This window comes from Lactuca serriola, chromosome 1 (assembly GCF_051521515.1).
Source record: "Lactuca serriola cultivar US96UC23 chromosome 1, Lser_US96UC23_V15, whole genome shotgun sequence".
NCBI classification, from domain to species: Eukaryota; Viridiplantae; Streptophyta; class Magnoliopsida; order Asterales; family Asteraceae; genus Lactuca; species Lactuca serriola.
Genome location: NC_136408.1, coordinates 175,715,801 through 175,742,073, shown reverse-complemented (window position 1 = coordinate 175,742,073; position 26,273 = coordinate 175,715,801). Strand labels below are relative to the sequence as shown.

Below are 26,273 nucleotides of genomic sequence, written 5' to 3'. Positions count from 1 at the left end.
AGAGAAGGCATCAACAATCTTCTGAAGAGCAGCTTCAAATAAGGAGGACTGTTGGTTGGAAGAGGAGGCGAGAAGTAAGTCAACCTTCTCGTTGAGCTCCTTAAGATGCTTCTTTGTCACTGGAGCATCATCCTCTTCATCACTCTGAACCTGAAACGGACTGAAATAGACCGAATCAAAGGTCATGTGATCACCGCCAAGGAAAGGGTTTTCTCCATCAGAGGCATTTTCTGGAGATGGAGGGGGTGGTGAAGCTGGGGGTGTTGAGGGTTTTGAGGATTCAGGTTGAGTATGGGGTGGGGTAGTTTCGGGTGGTGGTTGAGTGTGGGTATGTTCGGTTGTATGGGTTTCAGTTTGTAGTGGTTCGGTTACGGGTGGGGTTTCGGTTGCACTGGTATGAACCCCCGTATCAGATACGTTGGTTGTAACCTTTGTTGTGGTTGTTGTTGTAGTAGTGAAAATGGGTGGTGGTATAGGGAAAGAGGTTGAGGGAATAGTGGTAGTGGGGTTTATGGTCGGAATGGAAGTAGGGATAGTTTGTGTGGGTGAAGGGATGGGTGAGTTGTGGAGTTCCATATCTGGAGTTGGAGAACGGGGTGGGGTGTTGCCTCGTTGAGGGGTTTCGCCTCCTTGAGATCCGTCCGAACCCGAACTCTCACCTTCCGATTCACTTGAAGAGGAAGGGATGACAAGCTTGCGCTTCGGTTGAGTCTTCCTCCTCTTCGGCTGTGGGGACTGTGCAGCCTTTGTCTGTTTCCTCTTCTTGGGAGAAGGACCCTTAGTAGCTTTGGTCGCTTGCTTCCCTTTGTCCGCCTTTTTGCCCCTTGGCACCTGTTTGTCAGCATCGTGGATGGACTTGAGCATTTCCGTTGTGAGTTCCCTTGGCCCTGACTGTTTGAACTCCTTGATCGTCCTGATGATCCTGCTGTCAGAAGGAACATCGCCATACATTGTCTCCGGAATAGAGCCAATGAAGGAAAATTTTGACGCATCAGATACGATTATCTTGGTGGTATGAAAAGTACCCACCGAAGACATCACCGCACCAGCAGCAGTCGGGATATCCAACTTATCCATCGCCCACTTGGTGATGAGAATCCAGAACCGGGCCAGCGACACCTCAGAATGGCGAGATGAAGAAGAGAGGCTCTGGATGAGCTGTTGCCAGAGGACCAACCCAAAGTCCAAGTTGATCCCGTTGTAGACCGCATACATGATCGACAAGAAAAGTCGACTGGCACCGTCGGATCCTGAGCTCCGTTCCGACAAGCCCTTGAAGAGGACTGTGAACATGCCATTCCATTGCGGCGGCAAACATGACTTCGTGAACTTTGCAACGGAGACGAGCGCCTCCGTGTACCCCATGTTATAAAACATGTTGTAAAGATGGCCCACCGGAATCGATTCCGGATGGATTCTTGAAGAGTCAGCAGCAAACCCTAGCAGAGTGCAGAATCGCTGCCTTGAAATCGAGGTCTTGTGATCGGCAACTTCAAAGAATACCCGCTCAACTGCTTTGTCGTAATACGCAGTCGCATACACCTGTGAAAGAGCCACCATTGGTACAGACTCAATCCTTGAGAGAGCTGGAGCTATTTGGGAGTACTTCAAGCACTCAATGATCGGCGACATGTAGGAGTCGTACGCCAGAGGGTTGAGATCAATCACCAAACATTGTTGTGGACGGATGGGAAGGATTTGTGAGGTAGCATGGACGGAAAAGGATTCTGCCATTGTTCAAGGTATGAAGAAGATGATGAACAGGAAAGCTTTTTGGGAGTATTTGTTCTTTGGAAATTTCGGAGGCAGTAAAGAGGTAAAAGGTGGTGAAGACGGCCTTTTATAGTGGGTGATAGGAGAGAGAAAAATCGTTTCAAATCTTCTATGGAAATACGAAAAGGTTTCCTGAGTGACAGATGGATGACAGTTGAGGCGTGTGATGATCACGTAGGAGAGAGAGTGTCAGATTCCTAGGATCACGCCGCCCAACAAGCGCCGTTTCAGTGAGAAAACCGTTTCAATTCCTCACGCGCCTTTAATTGCCAGAGAGATGACGCTTGGATTTTGCACACGCGTCCACTTTGTCAGTAAAAGTATGGCCGTTTCAAATTCACACGCGCCCCTTTTGAATTTTGACTTCCGGTTGAAATTCAATCCTTTTATTTCCTGCCTGAGTCAGCAACCCTTCGTCTTATCTTGTAAAGCGCATATTTTTGAACAAACTACCCACGTGGAGGATTGTTGACCACGTCTTAATTATTAACCACCAATTTAATAATTCAGCCTGAAATTAATTAGTAACGGAAGTTTGGAAAATCAAGGATTTTCGTGCAAAGAGTGTAAAAAGACAAGAAATAAAGCAACTCTTTTTAGGATTAACTGTGATGTCAATAATGACACGAAACTGATGATCCCGGGCACGAATCTCTTCCTTCAAGGTCAAGAGAGACCTTAAAGTGTTAGTGTGGAATCCCGTTGAATAACGATCAAACACTTATTAAGAAATGTTGAAAGGCTTCTTTTAATTAGGCTACATTGGGGTGGCTTTCTCTTTGATGCAACAATTCTAATCTTGAAATAAGAAAGAAAGGGATCAAAGTACTTGTGAGACCAGTGTAGTCTGTTGAACAAGTAGGTAGGAATTTATTTGAAATTGGCTTGGAAAATTATAAAATCTCAAAAAAAAATAAAAACTGGATCCCAAGGGTAGAAAAGTTATGGTGTTTAACAATTTCATCGGAATCACACAAAATAAAATTTGAGATTTCATGAAAGTACAGCCGTCAATTCTTTGGTGAAAACTTGAGCAAATTAATTGATCACCGTCAATTCAGATTTGGTGTTGAATTTTGGGTTTCACTCAGCTCGTAGTGACACGAAACTAAGATCATAAACACAGATGTTGTGTAACCATAAACCTCAGTGGTAATTTCTGAGAGTCTCAAGGGTTACGATGATGAAACGAATGTAATGGAGAAGTGTAATAGAGATGGTGTACGAAGATAAAGTACCTCTGCTGCGAAAATAAGGACCAAGCAGAAAAACTCTTAACTCATGTGAGAAGAGAGTGAGGTAGCTCAGGATTAGAATAAATGAGGTAGCCTTATTGGGAAGACAAGGTTTGTGTATACCAGGTCATGAAGGCTATTATTCAAAATCTTATGAGGCTTGGGACACATACAGCAGCATGCTTCTAGGGACACTTAAGTAATTCATCAATTATACCCCCATAAACGAACGAACACACAAGAAAAAATAAAAGAGAAAAATATTTTTGGAGTTTTTGAGATTTATTTTAAAAAAAATTAAAAGAAAATAAAAAAAATAAAAAAATAAGTAAGAGAAAAAAAATAAGACTTAAAAAAAACTTTGGAAAAAATATGAAAAACCGAACCCGAACGTTCGGTTGGTTTCGGTTGGGAAAAGTTTTGAAAAACCGAACCCGAGCGTTCGGTTGGTTTCGGTTCCAGAGAATTTTGAAAAACCGAACCCGAGCGTTCGGTTGGTTTCGGTTCCAGAAAATGTTGAAAAACCGAACCCGAGCGTTCGGTTGGTTTCGGTTCCAGAAAATTTTGAAAAACCGAACCCGAACGTTCGGTTGGTTTCGGTTCAACAAAATTTTGAAAAACCGAACCCGAACCTTCGGTAGGTTTCGGTTTTGGAAAATTTTAAGAAACCGAATCCGAACCTTCGGTAGGTTTCGGTTTTGGAAAATTTTAAGAGACCGAACCCGAACCTTCGGTAGGTTTCAGTTTTGGAAAATTTTAAGAAACCGAACCCGAACCTTCGGTAGGTTTCGGTTTTGGAAAATTTTAAGAAACCAAGGATTTTAGACATGCAATTGGAAAATATTTTTTAACACTAAGAAAAACAATTTTGTACAAGTAATATACAACCAAGAAAAACTACCTTTGAAGTGATGTGCGAGTCATATGGTTTAACCGAACCCGAACGTTCGGTTGTTTTCGCTTCTTATGTTTGAGGTTGAGAGGAAGTGTGAGGTACTGACTCTGATTCCATCATACCTAGCCCTTGCAATATTCTATTGAATGATGCTTCAGGAAGAGCTTTGGTAAAGACGTCAGCCAGTTGATCAGTGGTTCTTACGAAGTGAACTTCGACGTTTCCATCTTCCACGTGATCTTTGATGAAGTGATACCTCAGTGCTATGTGTTTGGTTTTAGAGTGTTGCACTGGGTTATGACAGATCCTAATTGCACTTTCAGAGTCACAATATAGTGGGATCTTCTTCATATTGAGTCCATAGTCTCGAAGTTGACTCTGGATCCAAATCACTTGTGAGGTGCAAGAAGCAGCGGCTGTGTATTCCGCTTCGGCAGTAGACAACGACACACATGTTTGTTTCTTGGATTGCCAGCTGACCAACTTCCCGTCAAGGAATTGACAACCACCAGTAGTGCTTTTTCGGTCGAGTCCACATCCTCCAAGGTCAGCATCAGAATAGGCTTGAACGAAGAAGCCTGAGTTGGATGGATACCATAGACCTAAGGAGGTGGTTCGCTTGAGATAACGTAAAATGTTCTTCACTGCCAGCATGTGAGGTTCACGTGGGTTTGCCTGAAATCGAGCACAATAACACACAGAAAACATGATGTCAGGCCTGCTAGCAGTAAGATACATTAGTGAGCCTATCATTTGACGATAGAGCGTGATATCAACAGCCGGTTTGTCTAGGGATGGAGTTAGCTTGGTGTCGAATGCCATTGGGACTTTGACTTTGGAGTCTCCCATCATACCAAACTTTGCTAGGAGAGTCTTCGTGTAAGCTTCTTGGTTGATAAAGATGCCTTCGGGTCCCTGTCTAATATTTAAACCAAGGAAAAAGTTAATAGGACCCATTGAGCTCATTTCAAATTTAGTCTCCATCAACTTTATGAATTCAGCTGTTAAGCTGGGATTCGTAGAGCCAAAGATGATGTCATCGACATAAATTTGAACTATCATAAGGTGGTTACCTTCCTTTTTGCGAAAGAAGGTTGGATCAACCGGACCTTGTTTGAATTTAGACATCTTTAAAAATTTAGTTAGCGTTTCATACCAGGCTCTCGGAGCTTGTTTAAGGCCCTACACAGCTTTATCCAGAATATAGCAATGGTTTGGATACTTTTCGTTCATGAACCCAGGAGGTTGCTCCACATACACGGTTTCTTCGAGTTCTCCATTAAGAAATGCACATTTGACGTCCATTTGGAAAACTTCAAAGTTTTTGTGGGCAGCATAAGCAAGAAATATTCTTACAGATTCCAGCCTAGCTACGGGAGCGAAAGTCTCTTCATAATCTATCCATTCCTCCTGACAGTATCCCTTTACCACCAGACGAGCCTTGTTCCTTATAACATTACCTTCCTTGTCCATTTTGTTCCTGAAGAACCATTTGAGACCAACAACCGAAGCATCTGGAGGAGTTGGTATGAGGCGCCAGACTTTGTTCCTTTCAAATTCGTTCAGTTCGTCTTGCATTGCTTGAACCCAATCAGAGTGATCGAGGGCAGTGTTAACTGTCTTCGGTTCAACTTTTGATACGAAAGAGTTAAACATACAAAACTCAACCTTTGAAAATAAGGATGTCTGTTTTGCCTTCAGTTGTGATCGGGTCAGAACCTTCTCAGAGACATCGCCAACCACTTGAGAGATAGGATGATCTCTAGTCCATTTGGTAAGAGGAGGATAATTTGGATCAAAGGTAGGGTCTAGTTCAGCATTGATCATTTCTTCTGGCTCGGATTGGCTATCGTAATCAAGCGTCATATCATCATGCTCCCCCTCGATTGATGAGCTTTGAGAAACTTGAGGTTCAGAGGTTTCTTGTGGTGCTGGACTTTCAGACGTTGAAGCGCCTTCGGTTGGAGAGGCACCTTCGGTTGGAGAAGCACCTTCGGTTGGAGAAGCACCTTCGGTTGCAGTTGTAGAACTTGGCTCCCCCTCGACATGTGAGCTTGTCTCCCCCTCGACAGAAGCATTGTTGAATGGAGGTTCATTAGAAGTCGATCCTCCTTCACTCATTCTCCTTGCAGCTTCTTCGACAATCTGCTTCATGTGGTCAACCTTGTTGTCCGCTGCACCTGCTTCTGAGAGAGAAGCTTTCTCTGGTTCATCAAAGAGCTCCAGAAATTTCTCGTATAGATTAGCGATCGAGACTGTGACTTGGCCAGTTTGAGGAAAGATTTCCCCAGCGGTGTCTTCTTTGGCCTGTAGCTTTTTGACATAGCTATCGTCAAAGGTCACATAGTATGTCTCTTCAATTTTTCTCGAACGCTTGTTTAGGACCCTGTATGCCTTGGATGTAAGAGAGTAGCCCAGAAAGATTCCCTCGTCGGCTTTGACATCGAACTTGTTGCGGTGTTCTTTAGAGTTAAAGATGAAACACCGTGAGCCGAACACATGGAAAAATTTCACATTGGGCTTTCTGTTATTTAGTATCTCATAAGGTGTGAGCGTGAATCGCTTGTTGAGATAAGACCTGTTTTGTGTAAAACAAGCAGCAGAAATAGCATCAGCCCAAAAATAAAGAGGTAAGGAAGCGAAACTTAGCATAGTTCGGGCAGCTTCACACAAAGATCGGTTTCGTCTTTCGACTATTTCGTTATGTTGAGGTGTGTAGGGAACTGAGAAGTTGTGACTTATTCCCTTTTCTGCTAGAAACTCTTCAAACTCCTTGTTCTTGAATTCCAGACCATTGTCGCTCCTAATGTTGCGAACGACCTTCTTGAGCTGTACTTCAATCTGCTTGATGAACATTTTCAGCTTATGAGTCGCTTCAGATTTGAGCTTTAAAAAGAACACCCATGTAAATCGTGAAAAGTCATCAACAATAACAAGAATATACTTGCTACCACCGATGCTTTCGATAGATGAAGGACCACACAAATCGATATGAAGTAATTCGAGTGGTTCAACAACTTTTGTGTTAATTACAGATGGATGACTTTGACGACTCTGCTTCCCCATTTCGCATGCAACAAACAAATGATCTCTATCAAACTTGAGCAATGGAAGACCCCTAACATGACCTCCAGTGACAAGTCGGTTGATATCTTTAAAATTGAGATGAGAGAGTCTTCGGTGCCACAACCAGCTTTCGTCAGATTGAGCTTTTGATAACAGGCATATAGCTGGGTTTCCTTTGATGGGTTTAAGGTTTAGAGGAAACATTTCACCCTTTCGCTCTGACTTGAGAATCAATTTCTTTGTCTTTTTCTCAATAATTTCAGAACCTTCATCATCGAATAAGACTTTGAGACCTGTACCTCCAACAAGCTGAGATACACTGATGAGGTTGTGTTGGAGTCCTTCCACATAAGCCACCTTCCTTATAGTAAAGTCACCATTTGTTATCATCCCGTATCCCTTTATGGTGCCGAAAGAGTTATTTCCAAACTTGACATTGCCACCATTTGCAAGAGATCTGTATTCCCTGAGCTCCTCTTTCCTCCCTGTCATGTGACGTGAGCAGCCACTATCGATGTACCATTCTTCGTCGAACTGCTTGTCACTTATAACCTGCAAAAATTAAGCAGATTTAGGAACCCAAAGTTTCTTGGGTCCACGTGAGCTTTTCATGGGAACAGGAACAGTAAGGGAGATGTCAACAAGATATGTTTGTTTTATGAGTGTTGTTTCATCTTTCTTTTTAATGGTAAAAACTTTTATCTTATTAGGATTGGGTGCGTTCGGTTTGGACTCTGGTTTGGATTCATTGACCTTCTGTTTGCCCTTTTGTTCAGCTGACGAATGAGATTTTTGAGAACGAACAGAATTAGCTTTAGAGCAAGATGGAGATGAACTAGAAGAATTAGATGAACTAGAAGAAGTGGGTTTAGATTGAGAGGACTTTTTGGCTGGAGACTCTAGGTGACCCTTTTGCTTTTGATCATTGGGGGGACTGACCTTAGAGTTTTGTTCTCTTTTGACTTCAGAACCGAACCTTTGCATTCGGTTGGAATCGTTCTTTGAACCGAACCTTTGCTTTCGGTTGAAGTCATTCTCAGAACCGAACCTTTGCTTTCGGTTGGTATTTTCTTGTGAACCGAACCTTGGCTTTCGGTTGTTGTGGCTCTCAGGCTTTCCGACAGGATTGTTTTCATACTTCAGATTCTTGTCTTGATGTGAGAAGTATGCATTCTGGGATTGCCAGAATTGCCTCCTTTCAGAGAGATTCTTCCTGTATCTTTGGTTCCTTTCACGTTTCTTGTTCCTCATCTGCTTTGGTTGATGATGAATATTTGCCTTCATTTTCGGTTTCTCCTTGGCTGGTTCCTTTTGAACTGAAGGAGTTTCACTTTGAGCTGAGGGAGTAGAGGGAACGTCTTCTTTTGCCGAACTTTCATCCTCCTGAGGAATGTCTTTCGTACCACTGGTGCTTGGCTCATCAAAATTATCTGGCTTATTCAAGGGTTCAGGTATGTATCTTCCTTTACTCATCCAGGAGGTCCTTTCAGATAAGCCCACCGTTTCGTTTGCATTATCTATTGGAGCTGACCAGAAGTACTCATCACAGCCATCAGCATTGTCTTCGTTTACAATAGCTGTGAGTTCAGCTGTCTGATGTTCGGTTACTCCAGTGACCTTGTATACTTGATTTGGAGTGGTCCTGACCTTTTGATACACAACTGCTTTCTCTGCTAAGATCGGGGACTTTTGTTGGGACAATCGAGCGAACTCCACTGAATTTTCAGAAATAAGATTCTTGTGGTTTTCAGGTTCGCTTTTAACAAATTCTGAGCAGTCAACCGTGTCCTCTACAGAAATTTCACTCATGTTGTCGTCCTCGTTAAGCTCAGATGCATTTTCAACATCAATTTTGTTTTCTGAGCTTACGTTGGCGTTTAAAGAGTCAAATTTTTGTATGGTTTCGGTTCTCAGTTTAAGTCTATCATTTTCATCCAAAAGATTTTTAAGCATGTCCTTGTGGTCCTTGGATTTAATGAAGGACTCAATTTTGTCCAGTCCATACATGTAGGTCGGATTGACATCATCAGACGATATCACACTCTCACAATTATAGGCTTCAGCATCGATTTCATCCTCCTTAAACTCAAGGAAGGGCAAAATCATGCGATGGATCTTTTGGCCTATTTCACAGTCCAAGTGAAGCTGAGTAATATTAGAATATAGACGTTTTGCAATTAAACAAAAAACATTCCGCTGTTTTAACAACTTTAAATTGTCTCTTTGTAAATAAATGTTTTCGTCTTTTATTTTAACTAATTCAGACTCCTTCAACTCGATCCACATCCGCCGCTCCTCACTCTTCGAAGACACCCTGCTTAATTGATCAGTTATGTTAGAATTGGTGACTCGAGTTTGAGTTAAGCTACTATCTAGATGAGAAATTCTTGTATTAACATTTTTTAGTTCTTTCTCATATGAGGATTGTGGTACTTTAGATGAAATGAAAACCGATTGTACCTTCTTTATCAGTTCATCAAGTTCATTGAACTGCTGGCTGAGTGGTTTGGCCGTAAAGCACATGTCCTCCTGCCCCTTCGGTTCATCGCTTCCACCATCAGTGTTGTATCCCCTCATCTGAGATACATCAGACACCATGAAGCATCTTCCTCCACTGCTCTCCTCCTTTGCCACATAAGCCTTTCCATGGGTAGGCTTCCTCACTTCATCGTCTTCTGAGTCGGTAGACCAAACTTCCGTGCTACCGAACTCATCATCAGCAACCGAACCCTGCACAATAAGAGCATTAATAGAAGGGTTAGCGATAGACTTCTTCTTTCTCAACTCATCCAGCCTTTTCTGCAACACAGCTTCCTCATCTTTTCCATCATCCTTTTCAGCCATCTTCTTAAGGACACAATCTTTAGCATAGTGGTTTTTCCCACCACAGTAGTAACAGCTTACTCCGGAATCGCCATCCACCTTCGGTTCCTTCTTGGGCTCCTCAACCTTCGGTTCATTGTTCACCTTTTCTGAACTGTAACTCCCCTGCCAGTTTCGGTTTTTATTGCTGGGGAATCTCTTCTTTATGAACCTCTTGGGATTGGACACCATCATAGCATAATCCTCAGACGTGAGGTCATACTCCTCCAAGATGAGGTCTTCATCCTCCATCACAGCTTTACTTTTTGATAGGAGGGCCAACGAACCAAGGCTTGAGACAACGTTCTTCTCCTGCAGCACAATCTTCTCCTGGGACTTGAGAATACCCACCAGTTTTGCCAAAGAATATGATTTAAACTGCTCATGGGCTTTGACTGTAGACACCACTGCTCTCCATTCAGACCTCAGACCATTTAAGAAAGTAACCTTCTGCTCGATAAGCTTCCTTTCAATGTCATGTTTGATCATCTTGCTGAGAAGATGATTGAAGAGATCGAACGTCTGGGTCACCGTTTCTTCGGCTCCTTGCCTGAATTCTCCAAACTCAGATAAGAGCAAGGTTTGGATAGAATGTTCAAGATCCTCGTCTGTAGAATACAGTTCGCGAAGTCTATCCCAAACTTCCTTTGCTGTCGTGCATGAGCTGACCAACCTAAAGGTGTCGGACTGAAGGGCGAATCTGATCAACCTTAACGCCTTGATATTGCACTGGAATTTGTCCTTTTCATCTTGTGCAATATCTTTAACATCCTTCAGCAGATCATTGTACTCCTTTTGAGTCTTAATAATCCTGGACGTTGCAGAATGAGAAAACGGTCCATTAATGATGGCTTCCCATATGAGGTACCCATTATCCTCAGATCCAATCACGTAGTCTTCAAAGTGATGCGCCCATACTTCATAGTCATGGGTGTATAGGATTGGAATCTTCGTGGTTGAACCGATGCTGTTAGAAATATTGATTGGATTTGATTGCGACTCGTCCATTATGATCGAAAAAACCTGTTCAAAGATCAGACTTGTAATAAAGCAGATTAGGGCAAAACAATAAATATCAAGATACGTCAATAATGAGATGACGGCTCAATAAATATCGGTAGTTGCAGAAAAACCCTAATTGAAACCTTTTCACAGAAAAGATGTGTATCGATTACACAGCCTCCTGCTCTGATACCAATTGATGAGATTTAAAACCTTTAAATCTATGAATATCGATTAGATCTCAAACAGGTAAGTAAATATAAAACTGTAAGAACACGAAAATAAGAACGAGACAAGAGTGAATCAAACGTGTCGAATGATTAAACAAAATCCTCAGAAGAGCTCGATTAAGAACATCAACTGTAGAGGATTGGTAGGTTACAAGAACGATCAAAGAAATCTGTAATACTATCGTTACGCTCTAGAATGAATCGTTAACCTAATATGCATGCAAGCATATACTTATATATTAAACATAATGGGCTCTCGGTTGGACAGGCCCAAACCGGAATACAAATAAAATAAATAAACAATCGAGCCCAAAGACGCAACACTTGAGCGAATCTTCAACCCAACAGAATCCTTATGCCTTGGGCCAAAATGCCATTTATGAGACATGGAGTGCATTGTGAACACCAAGATAAGGGATTTATGTGATGAATCAGTCTAGGAAGGCCAGATCTATGAATTGCTGGAGCAGATCTGACCTTAGAAGCGAGTTTGAGTGATTGCATGGCATGGACTCGCCGAGTCCGATGAGCAGACTCGGCGAGTAGCTTGAAGATTGCCTTAGATCGTTCAGTGAGTGGTCCAGTCGAGTCGTGGGTTGACTCAGTGGGTCAGGGCAAGTTAGAGAGGGTTGTCAGGTGGAATAAGTCGAACTGGGACTCGCCGAGTTGTTCTTGAGACTCGGCGAGTTGAGTCGGGGTGGCCCCGCGATTCTTCCATATGGAACTCGTCGAGTCAGGGGGAGTACTCGACGTGTCAAAAGGGAATCCTAGAGAGTTGGTGAAAACGTCTAGACTCGCCGAGTCACCCTAGTGCACTCGCCGAGTCCGGTCAAAGTTGACCGTTGACCGTTGACCAAGAGTTGGCTAGTGTTGACTTAAAAAGGGTAGTCAAACTTAGTGGTAAAAGTGTTAATAAGAGATGTATGATGATATAGGGAGATTGTAGCTCGGAGGATCGAGCACGAGTGATTTCGGGATTTGCTAGCTATCGATATTCACGAGGTGAGTCTTCTCACTATACTGTACCCGGAAGGGTTTGACTGTGTGACCGGAAGGTCGGATATGATATGAGACATATGTGTTATATGTGATAAGTTAATTGTTATATGTGCTATGTATGATATGCTTAATGTGGGCCGGAAGGCATTATGTTATGGGCCGGAAGGCGAATATGTTATGGGTCGGAAGGCGTTGTAATGTGGACCGAAGGGTTGGCGTGGGTAGGACCGGAAGGTTTACCCAGCAGGGACGGAAGTCCCCTGAGACACATGGACCGGAAGGTCAGGGCCTGGAAAGGCGTATGTGCGTAAGTTGTATTTTGGGGAACTCACTAAGCATTTATGCTTACAGTTGTTGTGTACGTGTTTCAGGTACTAGCGAGGACCGTGGGAAGGCGCCGGCGTGATCTGTACACACTGATAGATGATTTATGATCTTGGGATTCATATGATTTGTATTATGACATGATACGTTGGATATTTATGCCTTGTTTTGGATGAAAATACATTTTTAGAAATGAAAATTTTGTTTAAAAATTTCCGTTGTTACATGACGTTCCATGTCAAGTAGGTGTCTTTCGCACACCATCTGGCGTACTCAGAGCTCTATGACTTCGGCTCGTGATTCAGCCAGTGTTTGCAGTAGGGTTTCATAGTTTCTCTCTGATCTCTCATGTGCATCTTCTAGATGAATGGTGTGGAGGGTATGCATTCTAGCATAGGCGACTACTTCTGTAATATGATGTAGGGTTGTCCTGCCTTGAATCTCATTTCGGGCCACTCTGTGGACCAAGATTTGCAAGACTCTATCCGCTGAGCCCCCATTGCTCAAGTCGTAAAAGCTTCAGTCGCCATTGAATGGCATGGGTTGATCTTGTCCTTGGCTCCATATTTCCAAGCATTCCACTCTCTCAGGGTCACGCCATGAAAAGGTCGGACGAGGGTTAGGAATTGGAAAGGAGCTGTTTGGGGTAGGTTCTCAACCTCTGGTTCGGAGTTAGCATCATACGAAAGGTCTTCATCATGGTGATCATCCAAGGGGATAGGATGATCATTCTCTGGTTCTTCTCCAAACCAACCAGCTATGACTTCATTCGGAAGATACTGGTTGTCAAGGGGATGGAGTCCAACTATGATTTCTATGCGAGAATTTAGGGTAAGAGGATAATTATTAGACGAACTATCTAGATAATTATTTAGAAAACCTTCATTAGTTACATCGCTATTTGTGAAGTGCATACCAGCTATGTGTAATCTAAACAGGATAGACCTTCGAATAAGTGACCTTATTTCCAAATTCACATAGAATAGGGGTAAGGCAAAATTATCACTGATTCTAAGTCTATAACATCCTAATTACATGTAGCCTTAGTGTATCCACTTAGCAACTATCCACTTAGTAATGAAGATCCCGTTTTAATTCTCAAGTATAAAGTACTTATAGTAACACCAAATACTCCTATAGTATTTTAAATTTTAATGTTATGTTCTATTGTTCTCATTGTGGTAGGGTTGGTAAGATTTTAGCATTGTTGCAACCACACAATTAAACTTAGGCACATGCTAGTCAATCCTCGGATAATATAGGCGATCAGGCTATAACTTCCCAATTTTGACCATATGTCTCTAAGCCCACTTGTGTTGCCCAACAATCGTAATTCTTTTGTACTGTCCTAGTGACACCGATTTTAGTATGAATGCAGCACGTATACTTACTTAAATATTTTACTATTTAAAGTATAAACTCTTGGTCAGAGTATTTTTAATCCCTTATGTATTTATAGTTAGTATATCTTTTATGGGTTGATATACTTAATTCACTATAAACAATGCTCTGATACCAATCTGTCACACCCCAAAACCAAGAACAGCGGAAACGTTTTGGGGCGGAGGATGTCATGTATAATATCAACAACAATGTAAAGTAGTAAACAAGCAACAACATCATCCATTGCATTAATAAAATAATTATTATACAATTTTATTCTGTCAAATTTTGATAAACACTAAAGCATAAATCAAAATGAAAGATAAGTCTTGAACAAGCTCCATCTTCCTTTCTCCTTGCATCGGTGCCTGTCTATGATGACCTGAGGATACAAGTAATTTTGAAAGCGAGTATCAACTTTGAAGCTGGTGAGATCATAAGTATTTAGTGTCTTAATTTGTATGTAAGAATTTGTAAGTCTATGTATTGCAAGAATTTGTAAGTCTATGTATTGCAAGAATTTGTAAGTGTATAAGAATTGTAAGTATTTGTAACTCTATGTATTGTAAGAATGTGTAAGTGTATATGAATTGTAAGTGTTTGAAAAACCCTAGAATCCCTATGATTCCTTCTAGTATGTGAAGGTGTCTTCTACCAAGACCTAATTGTTCTGTGTGTGTGTCTCTTGTAAGAGTATGTATTTTTCCAAAGTATAACTATCATTATCCAAAAAATATAGTTTGTACATTTATGTTTAAGTGAGGTTATCACTAAAAATATGTAATGGAAAAATTAACGTAGTACTAAAACGTAGCTCTAAAAGGACTACTACCGTACTAACTACCTTAAACCAGATTTTAGGCTAAGGCATTCTGTGACAAATTGCGCCATACTATCGACTAGTAACAACGACATAATGAATGGTTGTAATAAAGAAATGATGTTTGGCACCCGCAGACCTGCAGGTCCGGCTGTAGCTAGCAGCAAGGTGTAGGATTGTCAATCCAGCATAGATCTATACGCAAACTCAACGCTCCCCCTTCAAGAGACTCTGGCCGCAACTCAAGTCATGAGGTTTTAAGTCATGCTCCGATTTAAATCACAGTAATTAACGTATTCTCGTATATGTAATGTAATGTACTCTAGCTGTAATGGAATGAACTGTTCTAGCAAGTATAGTAATGTAATGAATTGTTCTAGCAAGTATAGTAATGTAATGAACTGTAATGTTCTATGTGTGCTAGCTGTAATGTGTGTTCTCTCTATCTAGCAAGTATAGTAATGTAAACGTTCTAGTATAGTTGTATATGTTCTCGTCCTAGTATAGTTGTATATGTAATGTACAGTAATGTTCTAGAAAGTATTGACTCATGAATGAACTGACTCATTGTATGATATCGCGTTCTAGTAATGGTTCTAGTATCTTCCTGAACTACCCATATGGTAGCTTACTAGTAATCTAAGTGGTACGTATGGACGTGGATGTATACCCTTGCTACCCAAGGGCATAGGATGAACTGGAAGGACCTTTTATGACTTTATATGTACATATGATATATAACTAATATTTAAATGACCTTCGGACGAGTATCCGATATCCCACCAGACCACATCTCAAGGCGCGAAAAGGAAATAGGGTGGATAGCCTTCCTAAGCCTTTTAAACATTTCTTATATAACTATACATATAGAGGCATGCAATTTATAATATAAAAGCATAAATAAGTTTGGTAAAACATTTGAAACATAAATATTAGTTTAAGGAAAGATCGACTTGATGTCAATCTATAAAACAATTTAAAGGCATAAGTTTGATAAAACAATATAAGTACAAGGAACATTTGTTTGAAACACAGTTGTAAATAAGTTTGAAATATGATAAACAAAGTAAGAGGTACAATGTAATAAGTAGTTTGAAACATATAAAATGTTTATAAAAATCATTTGAAGGAAACTGTTTGGTAAAACGGCTAATGAGTAGCCAAATCTTTTGAATGCTGTATATTAATCACATGTGATTGATGTAATAAGTAATATAATCCTACTTACTAATCACATGTGATTGACATAATAAGTAGCATGATTCTACTTGTATCCCCCCCCCCATAAAACATTTAAAATAGTTTAAAACATTAGTTAAGGGGTATGAACTCACCTGCAGTAAATGACTGGAATTGGACGGGCTGTTATCGTACGGAAGGATCGGACAAGTGCTTGGTGTCAAGTGAAGACTTAGACACACACAATGATCCTAATTACATATGAAGACATATGTATATAAATAATTAGAGATTAAATCACTAATTATACAAGTATAAACATTTAACGCGAGGACAACACTTTTGGTCAAGTGCTAGGAGGCTAATGGGTTGCAACAAAGGAGTGCAATGCCCCTAATGGAAGTTTAAGGTCAAAAGACCATATTCATTGGAGTTTACGGCCCAGGGGAGTAAGCTCCTGGCCGTAAACTCTCAACCAAGGCTTGGAATGGTACTTTGAATTACTACAACCTTAGTGGGAATTGTTTCAAGGCCTATGCAAGTGTTTGGGCACAACATTGACTCCTTTGGGGAGTTTACGGCCCAAAGACCCTTTTCCCTTGGAGTTTACGGCCGTAAAATCCCTTGGGAGGGTTCTTATGGTTCTTTCAAGTCTCTATAACAACTAGGAACAATTCTAGGCTTTAATACTTGGCTTAAGGAAGGTTTATGGAACTAAATGGTACCATTTTATGGAGTTTACGGCCTTGGAACCTTTCGGGCCATAAACTCCCTCACACATGGGGTTCTAAATGTTTTAGCTAGTCCATAAGTCATCTAGGTACATGCCCAAATTGTCTCATGGCCTAAGAAAGTGTCTACGGTGTCCTTTGACCCCTTTATGGGAGTTTACGGCCCAAGAGCCACTCTTGGCCGTAAACTCTTCAATACTTGTGCTTTTCTTATGTTTCCTAGGTCCTAAACACATTAAGGTATTTGCCTAAAATAGAGTCCAAGCCTTAGGAAGTGTTTGAAAGGATTTTGGCACTTAAACTTGGATTTTACGACCAAAGGAGCTTCTTGGCTGTAAACTCCCTTCTAGAATTGATTTCTAATGGTTTTGGTGGCATAAATCATGAGTTTAAGGCTTCTAGATTTTTGTTCTAAGGCTAAAGGAACATTAGGCACTCATTTGTGCCTTCACTTGGAGTTTAAGGCCCAAGTGATGTTCCTTGGCCGTAAACTCCTAAAACTAAATGGTTTTGATTGATTTCTAGCCTCAAATGCTCATACATAAAGTCCTTAACTAGTTGCCTAACACGGAAATGGGACTAGATGGCCTTTAGGCTTGATTTTGGAGTTTACTCCCCAAGAACGTTCTTGGGCGGTAAACTCCCGGATCTTGCATTTTAGACATGTAAACAATGTTATTTAGCATACAATAAGTATTAAAACACATCTAGGAAAGTAGACTCACAATCTGGGATGAAAACCCGAAGATCCGTGAGAGAGAAATTGGCTTTTCTCTAATTGGAATTCAACTAATGAACCAATTTGGTCCAAAATTCTATTTATAGTCCTGAGATTTTTGGCAGAAAATATTTCTATTCTCGGAATGGATTCTAATGACCTAGAGTAATGGAATTACAGTGTTGCACAAAATCCTAGTGCTACCACTCTCCTAATATCTCTTTAGGTGTAAAACCCTGAAAACGGCCAAACTTATACTCGAAGTCTGAATTTTCACTGTAACTGATCTACATCTATTGGCTTGATATGGTTTGATTTGAATGGAAATTTCGGGTTGTCACACTATATGTCTAGGATTAATGAATATGAAACTAGAATTAATAAGAAAATTGAGTAAATTCATGTGCAATCTTGTAAGATGATCATCAAACAAGAAGTTAATTAAAAGAATAAATTAGTTAACTATTGCAAGTCTAACTTAACCCGAATAATTAATCTAGTGAATATAATTAAATTAGACAATTGACCACTGTTTAAGTTAGTTTATTTGCTAAGGATTAGGGTAGTGAATACGAATCTAATCACTTGAATCGGTAACCAACGAAAGAATTAATCCATTGCACCATTACCTTGAAATCAACCATAGAGTTAACCAAGTTGAACTAAACAGAAGTTCCTTTCCAATTATTGAATCTAGTTAAGTCGTTATTTTCTAGTCTTAAATTAGTAATAGTTAGTAAGTTTCTAGTCTTGTAGAACTAGAGAAAACCCCTACTTCTTAATTAACTTAGATAAAATTAGTTTTTAATTTAATTTGTCGTTCCCTGTGATCGATACCCTGCTTATTTAGCTATACCACAATTGATAGGTTCACTGCCTTTTGTGTGTTATTTGATAATTAAAAGTAGGTTCAAAACTAAGTGAGTTTGTACACATCAGCGAGTCAAGTCGTGATTGGAAGGACTTTGAGCATAAGAACTCGGCGAGTCAGTAAGTGGACTCGGCAAGTAGGGTTGACCTGGAAGGTTGACTTTGACCAGGACTTTGACTTGGACCAGAGTTGACTTGGTCGACTGTCGAGGGTCAGTTATACTAAGTGTTGCATTGGTATTGATAGCTCGGAAAGCTAGTAGAGCCGGAGTTCAGTGAGTGGTCAGGCAGCAGCTAGTGGGATCATCAGCAAGTTCAGCCAGTGCAGGTGAGTTTCCCTTTTGTATGAATGGGTCTACGACCACAATGCCGACCCATGTAGTTATGAGTGGAAGACCCGGGGGTTAGCCCTAGGCACAATATGCTAGTATGATATTCGGATGAGGTCCAATGATAGAGGGCGGGTGCCCAAGAAATGGTTTATGTGATAGTTTATACTTGTTGTCTGTGTGATATTTGTATGTGCCTGGTAGGAAGGTGAGTGTGGGCGAGGTCCCGTAACTCACCAATAGCAGAGTGTGGATGGTGTTCCACATCTCAGTAGCAACAGTCCAGGGGCGAGACCCAAGTTAGGAAAGGAGTGAGGGTGGGCTGGGCCCGTATCTCACTATCAGCAGGAGTATGGACGAGGTCCATGACTCATCAGTAGCAGGACACGGGCGGGGCCCAGAGATAGGCGAGGCCATAGAGCAAGAGCTGTTAGTATATGTTTAGCTTATGTGATGCTATGTGATATGTGTATGTGCTATTATATGCTAGTGGGCGGGGCCCTGTGACAGGCGAGGCCTAAGTGAAACAGATCTGTATCCGAGCGGGGCCTGGAGCGGCGGGGCCGTTGTAGCGGGCGAGGCCCGAAGTAGGGGGCGAGGCCCCGGATAGCGGGCGTGGCCTAATATGTGCTGTATGTGGTTATGCATGGTATATGGTAAGGTGGGGAACTCACTAAGCTTCGTGCTTACGGTTTTCAGTTTTGGTTTCAGGTACTTCTGGTAGCTGATGTTGGAGCTCGGGGTGATTGTATGGCACACACCATAGATTTGTCAGCCTGGGAATGTTTTACTCTGATAATGAACATGTGTTTTGAAAACTATTACTTTGATTATGTTTTGAATTGACGATTTTACTTTAAGTAATATTGTATTAAAAGAAATTTTTAGTCTTGAATTTTGGGATGTTACACTTGAAGTCGAAAACCTTCAGATTTCTTACTTTATGTGTCCTCAGTGGTCAACTTTAGATAAATAAACTCACAAAAGGAGAATAATATCAATCACAAATTAATCACCCAAATCACAAACATGAATCAATCTTCAATGATGAATTTTCGAACTCCAACTTAACCAAGCACGAAACTCGCTAATTTAGAAAGAAATTGGAAATTAGATGAGTGATGACGGTAGGTTCTATAAGAAATTAGAACAATAATAGGAAATAAAAAACAATTTTAGAGGGATGTAAGTGTAATAAGTCAATTTAAAGGTTCTTCGATTTCTACAACATAAGTTTTCAAGGGATATCAAACGATTGGATTTAGGCATTTGGCGATTGCAGTTCTCAACGCCCTAGGGATTTTTGACGCCCACGTCTCACTATTTCCATTAGACTCCTCAGGACGGTGTCCACGTAAATCAATATTGGGCAAAAATATATACATATATTATATATTTGATTAAACTGGTGCCTCCTTTTGTTTCATACATTCGACCTTAACCCATCTCGGCTATGTAGTGGGCCAAACCTTGCTTACTATTGTTATTCTCAGAGGGTGTTTGGCTTAGCTTTTGTGGGGCAAAAGTCCTTTTTGTAAAAGAACTTTTTGTAAAAGTTGTTTTTTAAAATGTGTTTGTATTAGCTTTTGAAGGGAAAAAATCAAAAATTAAAATGTTTGGTTTAACTTTTACATGTAAAATGACTAAAAAGGACTAAAAATGACATGGTTTAACTTTTAGATGGGGTTATAAATGTAATTTAATGTTTTAGCTGGTGAAAAGTCAGGAAAAGTCACGATTTCGTGACTTTTCAAAAAGCTGGAATTTACACTATAGCAAAAGTTGATTAAAAAGTCATTTTCATTTTACCCAAACATCTTTTTGGACTTTTTCTAAAAGATAAAGTCAAAAGTCACTTTAAAAGCCAATACAAACACCCCCTTAGTCATGTATAATTATCTTTCATTATTGTTTTTAATGGTTGTAACTTGTAAAGTCTGAAGATTGTTTTAAGCCCTTGAATAAATTTGTTGATGCCATTTCAAGGAAGTGTTTACAAATTTCACACTTACCATCTGATTGTGAATTCATGTTGATTAGAAGACACAAGATAATATAACACGATCGAAAGACGATAGAGTAAACCTAAAGAAATTATAAGATTTTTGAAAAAATCAATCGTTATATATATAATCAAGAAAATTCTTATACCGTGGAATAATGACATTTTACCATGTATCATCACAATTTTTTTGGTATAATTAATGAATATCACGAACACTTTGCAATATCACTTTTTATTAGAAAAGTGATTTCACTGTACATTAAAGTAGACATAAAAATAAATGTTAAAGCAACCTTCTATTTTTTGTTTTTGTGAGAAACCGTATAGAAAATCACCTAACCCTAATAAGAAAGTATAAACAAACGATTTCTTTTCCATTAAAAAGAAATGGGCTTCTTGTTTGTCAAATTTATTGACGAGAGGCCCGATGGCCTAATTGTAATTCAGCCCAAAAGAATACCCTTTACGGTCAATGTTCGCAACCCTCAGGTCAGCTCTTTCTCCTCCTCATAAACCCTTCTACGCTCCTTCATTTCGTCCTCCAACCCTTTCGCCGCTTTTCTGGAGCCGCAGCATACGCGGATCCATTCATTCGCTTCTCTCTCTCGAAAGGTAAAATCCCTTGATCTCTCAACTCCCTTTCTTTACGCTTCTTTGCTTTGTAGATCTGAAGCATCGTCGCTTCTTGTTGATAGATCTGTATTTAGCTCTTTGTTTTGTTTATTTCTATATACTTGCACTTGGTTTTGTCGGATCGACGCAGATCTGAATAAACAAAACTTGATTCATAAGATCAAGTGTTGTTTCTGCTCTGTTTACATCGATTTTGCGTTTAGCTTTTCGTGTTTTCGGTTTTCTATGTTTTTATATACTAGATCTGGTCTATGATCGGTTTTTAGTTGTCCGAAATCCTTGTCCATTACTTTGTAGTATCCATTTCATGATTCTGAGTTAAGAAATAATTGCGAATCTTCCGCTCCTCTGTCTGTCGTCCATTAAAATCGCATCTGTTGATTTTACGTTTTCCAGTTGACCAAAATAGTTCGTTGACCAAAATCAACATTCGTTGCAACTATAACTAGAAATGATTCAATCTGTGGGAGATCTAAAATAGAAATTGTTTTGATATTTATGTGATCCGTGTTCGATTGAGGTTTAACTACTTGATGTTATGTCGATCTGTTGAAAACATATTCATTATTTATTCATTTAAACTTTGACATCTGGGTTGACGTATTTTTTCCCTTGTGTAGGGGTCATGACGATCGATCATTCACATCACCCAAGTGTTTCCCAGAAGCTTGGTCTTCTTGGATCCAGCATGACACAGCTTCGTGCTCGTGAGACTGGAGTCCAGCAGCCACTTTACCAGAGGCAATTTCAATATGGAAATTACTCAAATGCTGCATTTCAGCACCCAACTCAGTCATCAGCTGAACTTTCCATGATTGTGCCAAAAGTATCACCGATCTGTGTTCAAGCCCCAGCTGAGAAAGGTCTTCAAGGGTTTGCTATTGATTTTCTCATGGGTGGTGTCTCTGCTGCTGTGTCAAAAACAGCTGCTGCACCCATTGAACGTGTGAAGCTTTTGATCCAGAATCAGGATGAGATGCTTAAGTCTGGTAGGTTGGAGAAACCATACAAAGGTATCGGTGAATGCTTTAGCAGAACCATTAAGGAAGAAGGTTTCGGATCTTTGTGGAGAGGAAACACTGCTAATGTCATTCGTTATTTCCCAACCCAGGCTAGTACTCTTTTTCTCTTTAATATTTATTTCTCATTGATTTGTGTTTATATAACCTGTCTTTAATTTCCCATTTCTTTTTTACAACAATTTATTTTGAAGATCTATCCAATTATGGCGATGTGTTATAATATAAAAGCAATTATGAACAGTTAATGTACATTATCATATCAAGAAAAAAAGAAAGTTTTACTTTTTTAGATCTAGTATTAATTATCGCTTTTAATTATGAAACACATCTAGTTATAGCAGTGTCATCTGACTATTAAACATCTGACTATTAAACACATCTAAATGCTATAATCTATAGATTGTTTCAATTTCTAAAAGAAAATATTACATTGATAGTTCAGTCTTTATTAGAAAGAACAAGCAATGCAATTGCATCAATTTCTTTTTTACACCATTGTATTTTTCATTCCTTCACATTACAACAATGTTTGCATCCAAGTTAAAGATTAAGATGAAAGTTGATTGTGATAATCATGTAGATAATATTATAACATAATAAAGTTTTGTTTTCTTTTTTATTATAATTATTAAAGTTTTTATCTGTTTCTGTACATTTCAGGCTTTGAACTTTGCTTTTAAGGATTACTTCAAGAGGCTGTTCAACTTCAAGAAGGACCGTGATGGCTACTGGAAATGGTTCGCCGGAAACTTGGGATCCGGTGGTGCCGCTGGTGCCTCCTCCCTACTTTTTGTCTACTCTCTTGATTATGCGAGAACCCGTTTGGCTAATGACGCCAAGGCTGCAAAGAAGGGAGGTGAAAGGCAATTCAATGGTCTTGTTGATGTGTACAAGAAGACTCTTGCTTCTGATGGAGTTGCTGGACTTTACCGTGGATTCAACATTTCATGTGTTGGAATCATTGTTTACCGTGGTCTTTACTTTGGATTGTACGATTCCTTGAAGCCAGTTGTCCTCACTGGCAAGATGCAGGTAACTTATATATATATATATATTTTATGATGTCTTAAGATTTTGTTTTACAGATAAGACATTCTAAATTCTGTAATTTTTTTTGGTAAAATTTCAGGATAGTTTCTTTGCTAGTTTTGCTCTTGGTTGGGTGATCACAAATGGTGCTGGTCTTGCATCTTACCCTATCGACACAGTGAGAAGACGTATGATGATGACATCTGGTGAAGCCGTTAAGTACAAGAGCTCATACGACGCCTTCTCCCAGATCCTGAAAAACGAAGGTGCCAAGTCACTGTTCAAGGGAGCTGGAGCCAATATCCTTCGTGCTATTGCTGGTGCTGGTGTCCTTTCTGGATACGATAAATTGCAGCTTATCGTTTTCGGCAAGAAGTACGGATCAGGCGGCGGCTAATACTTTTCCTTTCATAATTATCTGCAGATGGTGACGACCAACAAACCAAAACAAAGCTTTTGAATTTTGAGGGTTTTTCTTCTTTCTCTCCTCTTGCTCGGTTTGAATAATAAGGATTCAGTTTTGGGAGTGTTCCCTTTTGAAATATGGATTTTTCTTTATCTTTTTGTTAAGTGTTATTGTGAACCTCTATCATTAGAGAGCAGTACTGATTTTTAATAGGTAAAACGATATTAATTTGGATGATTTCCTTGTGTTTTTTTTTTTAACTTTGCTTTGCTTCTTCCTTTTGGTTATTATCTGATTGTGATCAAAATTTGCTTATTTCTGGACTTGACTAGTTCATTTTATTGTCTTCGTCCCAATGTTGTTTTTGTAAGCTTTTGCGAATCATTAAAATTTATTGCAAGCATATTAGGTTTTTTATAATAAAGTTTGGTTTTAATCATTCACCAAAAGTTTTTATTTTTCTTGATTAAAACAACACTATATTTTTTCATTGTATTTTTGCTTTGTTGGTGATTTTAATGATTACTTCAAAATTTTTTATTTTTTTTTAAATTTACCCTCATCTTTCTAGATTTTTCCTATATTTTGTTTAGTATTAGTGTGAACTTTATGTGGAACTTTCATTAGAAAGTACAACTCTTTGTCAATGGCTTCCCCTAAAACATGTTCCCAGTGTCAAAAAGACATCAAGCTTCATACAAGTTCAAACTAACGCAACAACATGCTTCTCCACTTTCCTAACCCCAACAAATAATTCTATACTTACAACAGGCAAACAAAATGATTATTCATTCCAATGTAAAAGCCAAAATGAAATTCCTTCCTTATCATGGTTATAGTTACACATAAAAAATGATGTGTAACGTCTCCTTCTCGAATTCCATTAAAAGACGTGGAGGGAAATGAAAGAGTTACTTTCCCTGTTTATTTTTTTTCTTTGATTAAACTCAAAAACTGAGTGTAAAAAGTGGCATAAAGCTGCAAAACGCCCTACACGACCTTTTACCATCTCAAAAACAGCAAGATTGCCGACTTGCCGTCACACAACTAATGAACTAATGTTTGTATAATGATTAATTCAATTATACAGGGTTGGGTTTTAACGGGATCATTTGTCGATCTTTTTAGCATTGTAATTATGATCACTCGAAAGAGCGTTTTGCAGCTTTATGCCACTTTTTACACTTCATTTGTTTATCTCATCGTCGTTATTCACTGATATTGTTTCTCTTCTCATCATGCCTTTTCTCTTCCTCTAAGCTTATTTGAATATCAAGGTATATGGTATGTTGTTTAGTAATTGATTGAAAAAATCCAATATTTTGTTGTTTAAAATCTTAAACTCAAATATTTTGTTGTTTAAAATCTTCAACTCAATCTCTCACACAATGGTTATTCTTGTCGGTAAAATTATTTATAGGGTTAAGTCTTATTTTATGTGGGTCCAGTCCTAGATAATTGAATATATATATATATATATATATATATATATATATATATATATATATATATATATATATATATATATATATATATATATATATATATATATATATATATATATATATATATACACTAGCCCCGCGCAATGTGACGGGAGGCAATAACTTTGTTTCAGCAGTTAATTTCATTTCGGTGAATAGTTTTTAAACGAAAGTTAAAAACTTCAATAAATAGATTTCTTGCGACGATATGTTTCATTGCGGAAACATGTAAAAATCCAGAAATAACACAATGAAGTAGACAATGTGCATTGTTGGGTTAAAAATAAAAATTTATTATTATCTTTCTTCAAAAATAAAGGTACGATTTTTAGTTTCAAAATATTTTGTATGTTGTTTTCTTTTAACATATAAGTTGCACTATTATTTTGTGTTAAAAATAAAATTATATTATTGTTTTTGGTAAAAAGCATGTAGGTAGTTTCTTATTAAAAATCAAAATATGTCTAAATTTTCAAGTTTTTTTAAAAAAAAAAAAAATAATAGGGCAAATTACACATCTAGTCCTTTTACAAGATTTTTTTATATTATCCATATTTTTCTATTTTTTTTGTGGTATACATATTAAATTACAATACGAAGTCTTTGTATTTAATAATTTATTGGGTATTAATCAATATAGTATTATTAAAATAGTTGGTTTCCGGTCAATTTAAATTAGACATGTTTGATTTTTATTGTCAAGAATTATTAATCATTCAGTTTGTTTTTGTTTAAGACTTACTTTCTTGTTTTATCAAATATTTTCAAATATAAAAATAATAATAATAAACATGTAAAATGCATAGTTTTATTTTCTTCATATTGAAATTATTTTCGATAATTCTTACTTTCAGATTTGATACAAATGACGTGTATATATGTATAATAATTCTTATTACCACTTTATTTAAAAAGTAGAAGTTTTAAATTTAAAAAAAAATAAAAACAATGAATAACTTTGTCGGTCATTTTCACTTTATATTAATAATCTATATTAATAACTAACTTGTACTTTTGTGTATTTTGTATAATAAAGATAAATATTATAATCAATATTATTTGACATATTTTAATTTATTATCCATGTATTAACCTCAATAATAAAAGCGGAATTGTAACCTTCAATTTTAAATTTTGAATCGCCATCTAGGATTTCAAAATTTCCACAATATATGGGACACGTTTTTTATTTGGTACAATAAATAAAGATTTATTACCTTTATTTTAGGCATAATATATTTTTAGTTTGAATCTTTGCTATCTTTTCCACCTAAATAG

At 38.6% G+C, this 26,273-nt stretch overlaps 1 protein-coding gene across 1 annotated transcript; it reads left to right on the top strand.

Annotated features, from left to right (window-relative positions):
• Positions 1 to 20,901: 20,901 nt before the first annotated feature.
• LOC145101563 (ADP/ATP translocase 1, mitochondrial-like) lies at positions 20,902 to 23,748 on the top strand. The gene is made up of 4 exons (XM_079038778.1): positions 20,902 to 21,033; positions 21,675 to 22,165; positions 22,737 to 23,108; positions 23,206 to 23,748. Exons 2-4 carry the CDS (start codon positions 21,680 to 21,682, stop codon positions 23,500 to 23,502), a joined length of 1,155 nt encoding a protein of 384 aa, XP_078894904.1. The 5' UTR covers positions 20,902 to 21,033; positions 21,675 to 21,679; the 3' UTR covers positions 23,503 to 23,748.
• The last annotated feature ends 2,525 nt before the right edge of the window (positions 23,749 to 26,273 follow it).

Coding starts and splice junctions, on each gene's coding strand:
- LOC145101563 (XM_079038778.1), top strand. CDS start 21,680: ATGACGATCGATCATTCACATCACCCAAGTGTTTCCCAGAAGCTTGGT. Junction 22,166..22,736: donor TTCGTTATTTCCCAACCCAG/GCTAGTACTCTT, acceptor TGTACATTTCAG/GCTTTGAACTTTGCTTTTAA. Junction 23,109..23,205: donor TCCTCACTGGCAAGATGCAG/GTAACTTATATA, acceptor GTAAAATTTCAG/GATAGTTTCTTTGCTAGTTT.